We start from the raw sequence: 14,967 nt of genomic DNA on the forward strand, positions 1-14,967 counted from the left end.
GGTGTGAGCAATGATCATGTCCCTGCGGCGTGTCCCCGGGGCTGGCCCTCCTGCAGCCTCCCCTCCAGGAATCCTGATAAAAGGCCGACCGGAGGAGCGCTGCGAGGACGGAGAGTGTCCCGCCGGGTCGTCCTGAGCTCACCTCACCAGTCATCAGCTGTGAGTTGCTTTTGTTGTTGTTTTTTTTAACTTTGGCTCTCTGACATTATCATCTCTGTTCTTCTTGTCAGCCAGCGTTGCTTTACCTTCACGCTGTCTCCGTTGAGGCCGATGGTCACTTGATCTGTGAACACAGTTTCTGTTTTTTAAAAGAGGCAGAGATGCAATTCTACGCTTTGACAGACATGAAAATTGTGACCCCTGACCCTGTCAGCCTGACAGACATGGCTGCTTTGATTAGCTTCTATTAGCTCCAGCTGGGACATGTCCGCTTCAGTCTGCAGCCAATCACAAGGCAGCTTCAGGCATAAGAGCAAGAGAGCATGTTGTTGAGAAACAGGGAGGAGAGAGGGGAAGCATATGCCCACATGGTACGCTGCAGCTGTGGTTTGTTTCTCTTCTCGTTTCTTTGCTTGTGCGTGTCTTGACTCTGTTTGTGTTTTGTCTAAATGTCATTGTGGCTTTTGTTATTTTTGCTGTTACTTCTGCTGCTAACTGTAGATCTGATTGTTGTTGTTGTTTTTTATAGATGGCACTTACACTGGTATCCATCTTAATTGCTGCCATTCCGGTGGCCTACTGCTATCCTACTGTCTTCCAGGACCTGGAGGCAACTAGCAGTAAGTCTCACTTCCCATGGACTTTCATGATCTCTTGTGAATAACTGATTTTAAATGATCATTGTGAGGTCTTGCCCTTCAGACCGTCTGCTCCTTTTTTTTTTTTTTTTTTTTTTTTTTTTTTTTTAAACTTTGTTTTGTGCTCCCTTACAGCAAACCGAACCTCCATTAAGTTCCTGGCTATAGGAGACTGGGGCGGGCTTCCTTATCCTCCCTACATCACCGCTGTGCAGAAGTACACCGCTCGAGAAATGAGCAGAGTAGCAGAGCAGATGGGAGCTGACTTTGTTCTGGCCCTTGGCGATAACTTCTACTACAAAGGTGTGGACAGCGTGGATTCTCCTCGCTTTCAGGTCGGTTGTGTTAACTGGAGGTCTTTTTAAGATGAAGTGTTTTTAAAAAAAAAAAAAGCAACATTGTGGTCGTTTTTAAAAACCCTGCTTTCTCCGTCTGAACCTTCTATCAGGACACTTTTGAGTCTGTGTACACGGCGAAGTCTCTCAAAGTTCCCTGGTATGTGCTTGCTGGCAATCACGACCATGCAGGCAACGTCAAAGCCCAGATCGAGTACAGCCACAAATCTGACCGCTGGTAAGGACCAACTTTAAAATGTCAACTCCTCCCAACAGAAATGCTCAACTCTGCTCTCTACCGTCACCTTCTTTTTATTTATTTATTTTTTTTTTTATAGGATGTTCCCCTCTTACTATTATGAGCTGAACTTCCGCATCCCCAACACCGGGAAGACTTTGACCATCATCATGCTCGACACTATAATGCTGTGCGGCAACTCTGACGACTTCGTGGATGAGAAGCCTAGAGGCCCTCTACGTGCGGTGGATGCCAACCGTCAGCTGACGTGGCTGCAGGAGAGACTGGCTCGGTCCAAGGCAGACTTCCTGCTGGTGGCCGGCCACTACCCCGTGTGGTCGGTGTCTGAGCACGGCCCCACGGAGTGTCTCCTGCAGAGGCTTCATCCGCTTCTCATCAAATACAAAGCCACTGCTTACCTCTGCGGTCACGACCACAATCTGCAGGTTGGTTCGTGCAAAAATGTGAGCAGCCTTTTGGTACGAAGCTGCCTTTGCCTTCCCTCTCAATCATGTCTTTGTCCCCCCCTCCCTACAGTACATTGAAGAGTCTGGTGTGGGCTACGTGGTGAGCGGCGCTGGGAACTTCCTGGATCCTGACATCCGTCACTGGACTCATGTTCCCAAAGGTTCTGTGAAGTTCTTCACCGGCAAAGCTTCAACGCTGGGAGGCTTCGTCCATGTAGAAGTCACCAAGAACAAGATGTACATGACCTTCCTCCAGGCTAAAGGCACTTCTCTCTATCGCACGGTGCTCTCCCAGAGGGTCTTTGAGTAGACTGTGGCACATTACATAAAGTATTAGTCTGCAGTGAGTATATGCCGTTAATACTGGTTTTTAAACTTTGGCATTAATATTTAAAAAGTAATTTGTATTTTAAAGAGAATCTATTTGTTTCACATGTAAAATAATAAATGTGGTTTGTTAAGAAGTGTCTTGTCTTAATCTCATGACTCGTGGTGCTGATGCTTTATTGTTCTTGGTACGATGTGCTTTAACCCGTTAGCATGTGGATGAGCTTAGTCAGCGCAAGCATTTGATTCACGGTTGCAGATGTAAGAAAGCAGTTTATTTAGTACGGAAATGAGGATTAGGATGAATTTAGGTCCTAAAACAACTACTTTGATCAATGAATTCACTTTACCTGTCAATCACATGCTATTGACTTTTTTTCACTTAAACCAGGACACAAGCTGCTTGTTGTAAATTGGCTGGTTTGTACTTGGTACTAAACTTGATTGATCTAAATGCTGCCTGTCCAAATGTTTTATTTATTTTTTTTTATATCTGGGCCTAGCTTGCTCACATGGTGTCGTGTCTGAGTAGGAATGTACTCTTGTTTGTGGTCTAGTATTGCAGAAATGACTGGTCAAACAGTGGCTGCTTTGTTCTTGGTCAGGTGACTGTAAATGGCTGTATGCCATGAACTTGCAGTTCTTTTATACTGTTCCTCTGTAGTTATACAATGTGGGGAAAAAAGAAATTGTGACGCAAATCCCCAGTTTGGCGCAAACTGAATTGCATGACTTAAACCTTTCCCAATGAGGATTAGTAACTAGAGTATAGATAACTGGTTCAAGTTTGCTTCAGATGGATACCAGGCTGAGCAAACGACTCGTTTTCACGTTGTCTTCTATGAACCGGCTTCACCTAATTTCCATATGAATTATGGAAAACTGATATGCAGGGGGGAAGCATAAGAGCTGTTTTAGAAGTCACTTAAATGTGCAGATTTATTTGCAAATGTCTCAAATACTTAAAACAAGCCCTTAAACACATGGCTCATACGCTGGTTTCATGCTAGTCGTAAGCGCAGAGTTGAAATACTGACCTCGGTCTGCTGCTGCTGCTGCTGCTGCTGCTGGATGGAAGAAGTCCAGGCTTCAGTCGCTGCTCTTCGGTCTGTCCCGGAGAACCGCCTGGCCTGCCAGCAGAGGCTTAGGCTGAATGACAGCAGATTGGCAGTGACCCCAACCAGGATGAACTCAACCAACGATATCATTAAACATGGGAGCAAAGCAGAACCGACGAGTTTCTATTTATTTATTTCTACCTCCTTCTGCTGACATTTATGTAAGCAGGATTTTGGGCTCTCCTTTTTTATTCTGACCGCTGTATGTTGATTAATAGGTTCACAAATCCCTAAACTGGTCAGAACACATGTCTTAGTGTATAATGTAATGAAACACCGTCGTTTTTTCCCTTTATCTTGTCTTAACCAGTCTGGCTTTCATAGGGTTACTGACCCTTCAAGTGTATTGCTGATCCACTTAGGATGACTTATAATCCGCTGGTGTCAGGCATTGTCAAAATGAGAGCTGGACCTGAACTGAGTCAATGTCGGTAAGAAATCAGCCGAGGGTAAGCTGTGACCGGAGGATAAAGGACCGGTAAGGATCTCTTAACCCTGGCTGATGAGAAGTGACCGGAGAGCCTCGTGTTCGCGCGTCACGCCAGGCAGACTGATGACTCGACACTATCTGTATTATAAGTAATTATATGCATGTAAAAAAGATAATATTTCTGTAATAAATCAAAAGCTAACGAAAAAAACTGTGTGCACAGACAATCATCCCCTTATTCTGCAGAGCTTTAAAGTGAGCTCGGAGTTAAGAAAGCAGTTGTTTGTGTACAGTTATTACAGATTTAAATGTGATCTATGATCATAAAATGGCTGCTAACAATCTGCATCTTCATACGTGACATTTCAAAGCAACGAGAGCAACCCTGCATCAATGCCCACGCTTTTGAAAAACACCTGCCAAAAGAGGAACCAGCTCAAATGGTGAAACTAACCCATGGAAATATGAAGAACGAGGTAATCGGCACAACTCTACAGTGTTTTGCGACCACGTTAGCTCTAGAACCCTGCAGCCCAAACACCCTGCAGGGCCAGAAGCAACCCTAGAAGCTGAATACAAGTTGTGTTGAGTGTGACCGTGTTACCTGTGGTTAAAGTGAGGAGGGTCTGGAGCCGTCTGGTGCGTCACCTGTTCACAGACTGACCTCCTTCTTTACTGGCTCCGTCTTAAGCTCTATCCCTGAAGAGCTCCATCTCACAGAGTTCAGAGCACTAACATCTCCTGCCTGAGGAAATGGGATTAGAAAACCTTCTGCCTTCCATCAAGTCAGAACTGAGAAAGCAATATTTAAATTGCAATACGTTGATTTATGTCTAAAATCTCGCCTATCAGAGACAATAAATTGGATTATCGAACTCTTTTGTTGGCCGTCTCTGCATAAAACAGACTGAATCCAATGAATGCCGTCATGCAAGCAGAATAACGTTTCAGAAGTCGCTCCGCTCAGATTAGGCTGCTGCCGATTATCTAATTCCGCAGCTCAAAAGTAATAAAAGGATGCTGTATTAAAGGCTAAGCTGCTCGTCTAATCTTCTCTCCCTAATCTCCATCCCTCACTGCATACGGACACTCTGGGTTTCACAGAGTGTCCAGAACAATGTTAACTCAATGAGATGATTAAATGAAGAGATATGTCATGTTAATACTGTGTTCGTCCAGAGAGAGAGAGAGAGAGAGACGATAAAGGTGGAATAATCTCCTTTTTAATTATGGGCACAGAGTGAGAAATGAGAAATGGATGAGATAGCTGGTTCTGTGCAAGTGTGTGTGTGTGTGTGTGTGTGTGTGTGTGTGTGTGTGTGTGTGTGTGTGTGTGTGTGTGTGTGATGCCACAGTCTTTGTGTGCTTTTAATATCCCAGGATTTCTGCATCTCAGTCCAATATCCTGCTTAAAATCTGTTTTTTGGAGTTGTGTAACAGTGTGTGTGTGTGTGTGTGTGTGTGTGTGTGTGTGTGTGTGTGTGTGTGTGTGTGTGTGTGTGTGTGTTTTGATGCCAACGAGCAAGAGAGCGCTGCACGCTTTCTGCAGATGCATAAACACACACCGTCATATCTGAACAGTTTGACACATGTGACCTGTCCGAATAACACAACTACATCAGGGCCTTAAGTAGAACCTGCGTCACTACAAATAGACTAGAGAAGGACTTTAATGCTGGATTCATTCTGGTTTCTATTACTTTACTGAAATAGATGCGTGTGGACGATCACTCTATTCCTGAGGCTTCTATTTACATTAATTAACTTTAAGCTCACTAGTCTGTGCCTAGAAGGGCAGCACACAGTCACGTTAACACGCTCACCTCCACTAATTGAATTAACTTTACCCTATTAGTTAGTAGGCCGATCCTCCCATAAGGGCCAGAAATATATTTAGTGTGAGAATAAGATCGAGTCGACACACGAGTATTCACTTTTATTTGACACAAGAACTCACACTGCTCTCTTTATTTCTCATCAGGTATTCCTTAAACATGATGTTGTGAAAATGAATGTGTGTGTAATGCATTTGAGAGTCACTTACAGAAACAGAGAGGCCTTTAGATGTTCAGCACCTAACGTGATTATTAATTTGGATTATTTGACGTTGCATATGGTCACAAGAGCCACACAGCTCAACCCCATCTGAAGTTTGTGGATCACGACTGATCACCAGTCTAACTTGGCACCAATCCACAGTGAATGCCGTCCGTTTGTTTTGCTCTTTTGTCACGAGTTGGACACGTTCAGTTACTCCGACAGACGTAAATCCGCTCATCAAAAGTCTCAATGCATACATGCAAGTCTCTGCAGGCCGTTTGATGTTGCCGGATTTGTGACGCTCACTGATTTTCACGAGAGCTTTGCCAGAAATCGTTAAAATGTTTCCGTCACCTTTAACAAAAAACACATTAAAAAAAATGTGTTTCAAAGCTCAAAACAAGGAGCTGAAGACGCAGTTTGAAAAAAATGTCCTGGATCCTTCGCGTTGCCTCATGCGTCACTCTCCTTCGGGATTGGCTGAATGTGGGACGGGCTGTTGACGCTGAGGGAGTTGGGAAAAAAAGAGGGTATGTATGGTATGACGGACATCAGAGGGCTGGACAGAGGGCTGGACAGTGGGCTCCCGTCTCGGAGGGTTATGGGGATGATGACGTCGTCCTGGTCCCACACGTGGAAGGCATTCGGGTGGTGGCTGAGGGGAGGCGGGATGAGCGTCGGGCTGACTCCCTCCACCTCTCTCTCCTTTTTCAGGTCGTCCTCGTACGGGCCCAGCAAACAGTCTGTGGACGGAGGAGACGGGGACAATGTAAGAGGCTCACTGTCTCGGCACTGGTGGAGAGTAGTCCAGCAATGTGTGCTCCATCACCAAGAGAAATGACTACATAATGACAACATAGTAAGAAAACTATATTTTGCTTTTTACTGTATAACATTCAGAATTTCTTTTTTTCATTTTGAGCACAATAAAAGACAAAAAACTAAAAGAAAAACAACCAGGCTCAACGACAGAAACACTAGATATTAAATTGTAACCCCAAGACTTTAAACAGAACATTAATTTTAAAGAGAGGGCAATCAACCTCTGATTCAACATGTGTAATAACTTGAGAATTTTGCATTGAGTGTTGAAGTACATCAGCGGTGATATACTGTAGACAGAAGACAAACCTTATTAAATAGCAAAAGGGAGTTCTGGTATACGACTAACGGACTGGAGTACCTGTTATATCCAGCATCAGGTCCTTGATGAGGTGACCCACGATGGCGTACGCCACAGCAACTACGACCAGAGCGGCCACAAGGAGGTAGAGGACCGACTTAGGGAGCTGGATGATGTCCCTAGAGGGAGGCTTGTACTCCTTGTACAGAGGCTCCAAATTCTGAACCAAGTACTGGAACGAAGGTCCGCCTTCGCTGGTGTTGTTAAAGTTGTCCATATTCCCAGAGCAGAAGCCTCCACTTACTTCCTCCAATGAGTAGAAGTTATTTTATTGTGTTCAAAGCAAAAATGTTCCCAATTTGATTCATCCACTCGCTCAAGGTGTCGCTCCCTAAAATGAGGAGAGACAGAGTCGAAGTCTACTCCCTAAAAAAAGACAATAACAATGTTTGTATTCTATCCTTTGACTAACTTTAATATAAGGCAGAAGGAAGAGTGAAGCCACTTGACCAACATGGAAACAGACCAGTGAATGAATTCACCCACCTGTCAAAACCAAGTTATTGCAGCTTCCAGATTGAGCACATTTGGATCTTTGCAGTGGCGTTTCACATCCGGTGAAACAACGCGTTTCATGTTTAGCATCATGTTGAAATCATCGGTTCATCCTCCACCAGACGTCAGGACACGTCAGACAGCCTCTGTGTTGGTGTGCTGCGTCCTCTCTGCTGAAATAATCCCGACTGTGGGCGGTGACACAAACACAGAGAGAGAGAGAGAGAGAGAGAGAGAGAGAGAGAGAGAGAGGAAGGGAGGGATTACACTTCCAATCACAGCAACCATCAATCAGTCCCCCTCATCCCATCCCCATCCCATCCCATCCCACACAGATTACTTAATCCACAGTGAGCTTTGCTTTCCCCCCATAATGCTCTCTCTCTCTCTCTCACACAAGAATAAACTAAATCTTTGTCAAGAAATCCTAAATTGTTTTAAATAAATAAAATCCCACAGACTTCCTGACTGGGATGGTTGAAATCATATTTGTCTCAACTCAGTGACATAATTTCTCATAATCTCTTAGTTCTCGACAAAAAAATTATTTGTTTTTCTGTCCATATTCTAAATGAATTGGTGAATATATTAGAGGAAAGTAACCAGTAAATTTTAAAGTAAAGTTACTTCTACTTGTATTTCCATGTTCTGCTATTTTGCACCTACCTGATATCAAACATTTTAAAATAAAAATAAAAACAACAATGTTAAAGTAGCATATTTACGGGGCTGCATGATGAGTTTATTTTTAATTTTTATTGCAAGACTGTTAATCTTAATTTTAATTCGCACTCGTTATCTTTCACTAAGTATTTTTACAGTGAGGTGTTGCTACTTTACTTCTTCCACCGCTGCTAACCAGGTGAGAACATATCATCATTTTAACCATATACTGTTTATAAATATATCTTATACAGTCGATGATTTTAACACAGTTAAAAAATAAAAACAAACATAAGCATTTGTTAGCGCTTAGCTAACCAGCTAACCGTTAGCTAGCTAACTGCTAACGTTAGTCCCGTGTTTTAGCAAACCAGCTAGCTGTTAGCTAGCTAACCAGCTAGAGGGTGTAGCTAGCTTAGATACAAGTTAACGATACACTCAGGAAACAGTTACCGGCTGTCTAATAACTAACGAAATGTGACAGTCAAAGCATTTGTTTGCAACACACTATAACTAAACACTTGTAATCATTATGTGGTTTGTAACTGTGGAGCCGTGAGGGTTTAACATGAGCTAAAACCAGTGAACTTATAAAGCTAAAGGAGTTTCTGAGCTAACGTTAGCTGTAACTTAGCTAAGTGAGAATAGAGCTTTTAATAACGTTATATTATCCTCAAAGACAGCTAACGTGTTCCACTGTTATCTTCTTTTCACTGACGTTATTTGTGCTTTTTTTAACAGGTGTGTTTTATTTTTATAAATCCAGATTTAGCACTGCGAAGTCAAACCTAAATGGATTTTTTCTTTGACGACCTAACGTGTCCATCCGCCTCACAGTCCACCTCACGTGATGACGCACAGATGATGAGCGGTCAACGTGTCACACTAGAGACCGAGGAGTCCCAAAATATGGTATTTTGGTTTTTAGAAGTACAGCAACTAATGAACTTGTGGAAAACACAAAATACTACTACTGTGTGAAGAAGTTATTACTTTCTGCTAACAAGACATAAGGTGCATGTTTTGTTTCAACCATAAACGCATGAATAATAGACCCAAGTTCCCCAAAGTTCCCATCTCATTCTTACAAGATTTTAAATATATTTTACGGGGATCTGTGAAATCACAGCTGATGGAAGAGTTGTTTTTTCTCTCGTTGTCGTTGGCAATACAGACAGAAGACAGCAACTCATCGAGAGGGAAGTCCTGTAACATGAGCGTGATGACCGAGAGTCCAGAGCAGCACACCAGGTACAGCTTTACCTCTACAGTCCAATCCATTTACCGAGGTGACGGTTCACGTTGGAGGCTCTTTCTCCCGAGCAGCACTCGACCTGTTCCTCCGTGTAAAACACAGTTAGGTTTAAAGCCACATTCAGACTGCATGCATGTCCAACATCTGTTGTAGCTCAAGTATAGATGACATCAGCAGACGACTTCAGGAGCTGGTGGAGAAGATAAACGACAGACGCACCACTGACCAGAAGGTGTTGGACAGCTACCAGGAGAAGCTAGTGGAGAAGGTGCAACACGTCTTGTCATGTTCCTGGTCCTCCGTTCACGACTTCCATGCACCGATAATCAAAATTGCGGAGTGACGCCTATACTGTGTGTCCATTTTTTACCTCCCATGTTCTTCCCTAGGTGACAGAGATGTGTCAGCAGATGAAGGAGCACTTGTACATGGTCTACGAAGAGAACAGTAACGAGATGCATGTGAAGCTGCAGGAGTTGACCAAGGTGCTGGGAAGCTGCACTCAGCTGAACAGTGAGCTCATAGAGGCCGGCCAGGCGCTGGCGAGTCTCAGAGTTTAAAACACCAGAGCCCTGGTGAACCAGTTATTGTTGTTGACGTTCGTATTGTTTTTGGAACTAGTCGATGGGTTCTTTAGTTTACTGTGTTGAGTTTTCAGAATAGACTTTATCACGTTGTTCTTCCTCTTTTCCCCAGAATACACGCTAGACTGTGTCTTTGTTGTTGGGGCGGTAGTTCAGTTCACAGCTCTTTTATTGCAGTCAAAGAATACAAAACAAAAGCTGAAAACATGTTTTATAAATGTACAATTTTCAGTTCAATTAATAAAACTAACGAGAACAAAATAATCCCCATTTTTCTTCGTCTCTCGGTGGTTAACATTTTAAAACCAACACTTAAATGCGTCAGCACAGAGGACAAGGCTCTTCTGGACCTACAGTAACTTATGTAATATGATTATGTTAAATGAGAAAAGAAGATCTAATAAGGTATCTGTGCATAGTTAATCTCAGCTGCACTCACTCGTACATTTCCACTCATTCCAAGCCATTTATTTACATATTATCCAATTATCACACCGACTCCAAATGCCACAACTTTTACATGCAGCATGCACAGTCAGCGCCTGAAGCATATTTCAGACATCTTAACTGAACAAATGGCATCAAACAGAGGCTCCCGTCGCGGGTTTTGAAAACATATAAATGTGATGATGTACGTGTGTCGAAGCTCATAATGCGAGGTAGATTAAGAGCACTTCATGTTTCTGCACATATGAGCTTGTCAAAATGAGAAACAGATAGCACAGCGCTGATGGAGTCCAATTCAACCGTTACTTTTCAACGGTGAAAGACTGCAGTCCGGTGATGGCTCTGCCCAGGATCAAGGCATGAATGTCATGAGTTCCTATAAACAACAAGAAAAAACAAACAAACACGATAAATCATTTGTTTTCACTTCAAGAGATAGTTCAGTTGTCAGTAAAAATCACAGTATCTCTCTGAAGTTGATGTGACATTTTTAAATAAATGTATGAAGTTGATCAAAAGTTCTGAAATATGTCTCATCTACGCACTGCTGCCCTCTAGTGGTAGACCTACATGATGACGTTTTCACTGCCCTCCGTCAGTCCTAATGCTAACGGTGAAAACCAGATGCGCCTACCCTCGTATGTGTTGACGGCCTCCAGGTTCATGACGTGCCGGATTATGTGGTACTCGTCCGAGATGCCATTTCCTCCCAGCATGTCTCTGGCTTGTCTGGCAATATCCAAAGCCTTGCCACAGCTATTCCTCTTCAGCATGGAGATCATGTCCGGTGCGGCTCTATCAGGAGAAGAACAAACCAGCATTTTAAGGAGAAATGTTTTTAGGAGAAGAGAGGGACAGAAATGTAAAGACGGACGGAGAAGACTCACTTCTTATCATCAATAAGTCTTCCCAAGGCCAGACACGACTGCAGCCCAAGGGTGATCTCCGTCAGCATGTCGGCCATTTTCTTCTGCATCAGCTGGTTCCTGGCCAGTGGCACCCCGAACTGGATTCTGATTGGAGGGTAGAAAGAAATGAAAACCAATCCCTCTCTTAAAAAAAAAAAAAAAAAGAGCTGACATGAGGAGATAATGTGCATATTATATTACCGTAGAGAACGTCACGTACCTGTCCAGAGTGTACTGCCGGGCAGCGTGGAAGCAGAATTCAGCAGCTCCCAGAGCTCCCCATGCGATGCCATACCGGGCGTTGTTCAGGCAGCCAAAGGGACCCTGGTAGAAAAGGTCAACGACAAGAGAAATGTTACATTTAGGTGAAGTCTTTTGGGTTTTTGTTGGAGCTGAACCTGAACTAAGAGGGCAGCAGCAAACGTACAGCTAGACCAGAGACGTTGGGCAGTAGGTTCTCCTGGGGAACCTCCACTTCATCCATCAGGATCATGCCAGTGGCGGACGCCCTCAGCGAGAACTTGCCCTCGATCTTGGGGGTGGCGAAACCCTTCATTCCACGCTCCAAGATGAAACCACGCACTTTGCCGTCTTCGCACTTGGCCCACACCACTGCAATGTCTGCCACGGGGGAGTTTGTGATCCTAAAGGAAGGAAGGAGAGTGAGGAACAAGAAACACGTTGAAGTATTTCACTTCAAGGGCTTGTCCGCTTGGTCCAGACCAAATTATTATTTAAAGTTTAATTTTGCAGTTCTGACTGACCTAAAATGTCTATCGCTAAGCTAAATGGTAAGTAGTACAGTTAATTTGCCCTTATTTATTATTTTAATTCCATGAGTTTTCCAATGAAACCAAACAAACCAGCATCTAATACCCTCTAAAACACAGATCTTTGTCCAGCACTGGCTTCCAGTATCTTCACGTCTGTCCCATCCTGAGTCAAAAGAGAAGACAATGCATCTTGTGTCTGTCTACCTACCAGGTCTTGGCTCCACTGATGGAGAAGGTTCCACTGGACGGGTTGTATTTGGCCTTGGTCTCCATACTGCTGGGATCACTGCCGTGGTTGGGCTCCGTCAAGCCAAAGCAGCCCAGGATTTCTCCGCGAGCTGTGAGACAAATGACAACGTGAGGGACGATCTAAAGACCGGCCTTTACCATTTTCTTTTTCTTTTTATAACAACGTCATGTACAAATGCAGAAAATGTCGCCCTCACCAAGCCGGGGCAGGTACTTCTCCTTCTGGGCCTCGGTGCCATAAGCATTGATGGGGTGCATGACCAGCGAAGACTGGACGCTCATGACGGACCGGTACCCGCTGTCCACTCTCTCAACCTCTCTGGCAATCAAGCCGTACGCCACATAACTGGTGCCGGCACAGCCGTAGCCTGCAGGGCAAAGAAATCAGTGTGAGGTCATCCTCTACCCCAATAATAATAATAATAATAATAATAATGTCATATTGTTTACCTTTAATAGTTGGGCCTAAGACGCCCAAATCTCCCATCTCTGAGACAATCTCACGGTGGAAATCTGTGGCACGGTGCATGTTGGGAAAATAGAAACTGACAATTAAATATTTATAAGAAAATAAAACAACATAAAGATTCTAAATGGGCCCTTTTTTCTGTTTCCTGCTGCAATGTTTGTTCATTCAGAAGCAGACAGGAAGTAAACTGACCGGCAATGGAGCGACATACTTCCTGCTGCGATCACGGATGTGTAGATGTGTGCTTTGCTTACGTTCGTGTCTGTTGGCCATGAGGACGCGGGGCATGAGTTTTTCCTGGCAGTAGTCGCGGAAGGAGTCCCGGATCATGATCTCCTCCTCCGTCAGCTGACCCTCCAGATTCAGAGCGTCCCGCCAGTTGAACGCCACCTTGGCTGAGGGTCAAAACATGAACACAAGACACATGCAGCGGTTATGTCACCGAGACATGTGACATAACGAGCCTGTGAAGGAATCTGAACAAGACCCGGTTCGAACTCATTAAAAATTCACTTACGTGCCTTCGCAGGCTTTTTCATTTCTTCAGCATCTAAAAAGAAGAAAAATGTAAACAACTTATATCTCTTGTCACCGCCTGTCACTTCCTTTGTGTGTTTCCTTCATCCTTCCTTCATTTCCCTAAAGACAGTCCTTTACCATTTCCCCCCCTAGATATTCAAAGAATGAATAAAGAAATTGAAACATACCTTTGACGGCCGTAGCAGCTGTGCCCTGGGCTCTGGACCCAGTGACGGCAGCACATTTTGGGCTGTTGGCGAGCAGACGGGTGACAGCACCTCTGAGAGCCATCTGTTCACTGAATAAAGAGAAAAGAGAGGTAGAACACAATCTAAAGTTGTATTATTTCAGAAGGTTTGGTGACATGTTTACGCCACTAAACCCCAGGCAGCGCACAAAGAAGTTCAACGAATCATAAATCGTTAAAAATATACCAGAATGAGCAAAAGAGGTGACATATATATACAAGACAGTAAACATCTTTAAAGTTAAAGGAGTGAACAGTGCAAACAGCGTACTGCAGGATTATTGCAGGTATGCATACATGTCCTTGGGTGAAGCACATTCACGGTTAATATTACATTGTTATGCAACAAAGCTGTAGGTTGAGCGGCCAGATCAGTGAAAGTTTGTCAAAATATAATAAACATTGAGCTACAAGTCTTTTTATTTTGGCTCACAAACACACTTTTAAAGTTTGAGCGTACATTATTATTACAATCACTCCATGCAGGATTTACGTTAGTCTGACTATTGAGTAGACGCTGGATTATATTACTATTTAAAATGTTTCCTCAGTAAACAAAAGAGCACGATGATCCGTGCAGCACCGACAGCATTCAGAGAGGATTTTGTCTGATCCACAGTACCTTAGTTCCTTCCTTTATCTGGTGATCTGGAGACTTGAACGCGCTGAGGTGAGGCAATAGAAAGTTGCTTAAATAATATTTCCGCCGGTCGCTACGTCACCGGGATACATAACGTCAGACGCGGGAGCTCTCTCCCTCCATGACAGGTGAGGCAGGAACACACTGGAGGCAATGCACGACCTATAGTTGTGCAACGCGCCTATAGAAGTTATGCAACCGACGCGTCTGGACAGTGTGTCCGCGTGGACACGTGATTATATGACACTCGGGGACGTTTGTCTGTGGGGAATGTCTGTTAGTGCTTCCTGCATCGCGCACAGAGAACTACTCAAGCGTTATTGTAGGTGAGTGGAGTTCATTCCCGACGTGTTTCCACACTCAAAATGGCGCATATGGATGGCCGGGTGGAGGGGATGCGTGGAGGGTGTCGACCCACGCCCTTCCAGCTCATTGGCTGGTAAAAATAAGGAGCCGTGTACCGACTGCATGCACGCATGTCACACTGTATGTCTCCAACTTTTACAAGTGACGCTGCTGCTGACCAAAGGCCAATACAGCTGTGTCAATAATGCTCATATAATGTAATAATTGAACCCGTAGTGTGAGGGAAATGTAGGTCATGTTGGAAAGAAGAAGAAAAGCTACTGAGACCAAATGTTCTGAAACGGTTTATGACCATCAGCCTGCATTATAGAGAGCGAACACGTGACCTTTCACAGCGTAATTAGCCATTGTTGGTACATATACACTGTTGAATTGTCTGTTTGACTGACCCAGAATGCTCTCACGGTTTTCTTAAGA

General features: G+C 43.9%; 4 protein-coding genes across 9 annotated transcripts; 2 read left to right on the forward strand and 2 right to left on the reverse strand.

Moving 5' to 3' along the window:
• The first annotated feature begins 128 nt into the window (after positions 1–128).
• On the forward strand, positions 129–2,301 carry acp5a (acid phosphatase 5a, tartrate resistant). 4 transcript variants are annotated; one of them, XM_068728967.1, is made up of 6 exons: positions 129–159; positions 689–779; positions 933–1,132; positions 1,246–1,370; positions 1,471–1,816; positions 1,908–2,301. In XM_068728967.1, exons 2-6 carry the CDS (start codon positions 689–691, stop codon positions 2,145–2,147), a joined length of 1,002 nt encoding a protein of 333 aa, XP_068585068.1. In that variant the 5' UTR covers positions 129–159; the 3' UTR covers positions 2,148–2,301. The 4 variants fall into 4 exon arrangements, with proteins under 4 accessions (XP_068585068.1, XP_068585067.1, XP_068585066.1 ...); XM_068728966.1 differs by lacking the exon at positions 129–159 and adding an exon at positions 497–530; XM_068728965.1 differs by lacking the exon at positions 129–159 and adding an exon at positions 512–546.
• Positions 2,302–5,671: 3,370 nt separating this feature from the next.
• LOC137886567 (uncharacterized) lies at positions 5,672–9,400 on the reverse strand. Of its 3 annotated transcripts, XM_068729069.1 has the most exons (4): positions 9,357–9,400; positions 7,422–7,618; positions 6,936–7,266; positions 5,672–6,495 (listed from the first exon to the last, which is right to left on the reverse strand). In XM_068729069.1, exons 3-4 carry the CDS (start codon positions 7,150–7,152, stop codon positions 6,206–6,208), a joined length of 507 nt encoding a protein of 168 aa, XP_068585170.1. In that variant the 5' UTR covers positions 7,153–7,266; positions 7,422–7,618; positions 9,357–9,400; the 3' UTR covers positions 5,672–6,205. The 3 variants fall into 3 exon arrangements, with proteins under 3 accessions (XP_068585170.1, XP_068585169.1, XP_068585171.1); XM_068729068.1 differs by lacking the exon at positions 9,357–9,400 and having other exon boundaries at positions 7,422–7,673; XM_068729070.1 differs by lacking the exon at positions 9,357–9,400 and having other exon boundaries at positions 6,936–7,301; positions 7,422–7,673.
• On the forward strand, positions 8,234–9,980 carry syce2 (synaptonemal complex central element protein 2). The gene is made up of 5 exons (XM_068729067.1): positions 8,234–8,292; positions 8,931–9,005; positions 9,268–9,344; positions 9,502–9,616; positions 9,738–9,980. Exons 2-5 carry the CDS (start codon positions 8,955–8,957, stop codon positions 9,906–9,908), a joined length of 414 nt encoding a protein of 137 aa, XP_068585168.1. The 5' UTR covers positions 8,234–8,292; positions 8,931–8,954; the 3' UTR covers positions 9,909–9,980.
• A 103-nt stretch (positions 9,981–10,083) lies between these two features.
• On the reverse strand, positions 10,084–14,534 carry gcdha (glutaryl-CoA dehydrogenase a). Its single transcript, XM_068729066.1, has 12 exons — positions 14,167–14,534; positions 13,486–13,595; positions 13,296–13,328; positions 13,033–13,173; positions 12,760–12,822; positions 12,507–12,677; positions 12,269–12,398; positions 11,715–11,931; positions 11,508–11,611; positions 11,267–11,392; positions 11,014–11,174; positions 10,084–10,755 (listed from the first exon to the last, which is right to left on the reverse strand). The coding sequence occupies exons 2-12, from the start codon at positions 13,586–13,588 to the stop codon at positions 10,682–10,684; spliced, it is 1,323 nt and encodes a 440-aa protein (XP_068585167.1). The 5' UTR covers positions 13,589–13,595; positions 14,167–14,534; the 3' UTR covers positions 10,084–10,681.
• Between the last annotated feature and the right edge of the window lie 433 nt (positions 14,535–14,967).

This window comes from Cebidichthys violaceus, unplaced genomic scaffold, assembly GCF_023349555.1.
Source record: "Cebidichthys violaceus isolate CVI_PGR_0920_01 unplaced genomic scaffold, fCebVio1.0.p SCAF_44, whole genome shotgun sequence".
Lineage (NCBI taxonomy): Eukaryota > Metazoa > Chordata > Actinopteri > Perciformes > Stichaeidae > Cebidichthys > Cebidichthys violaceus.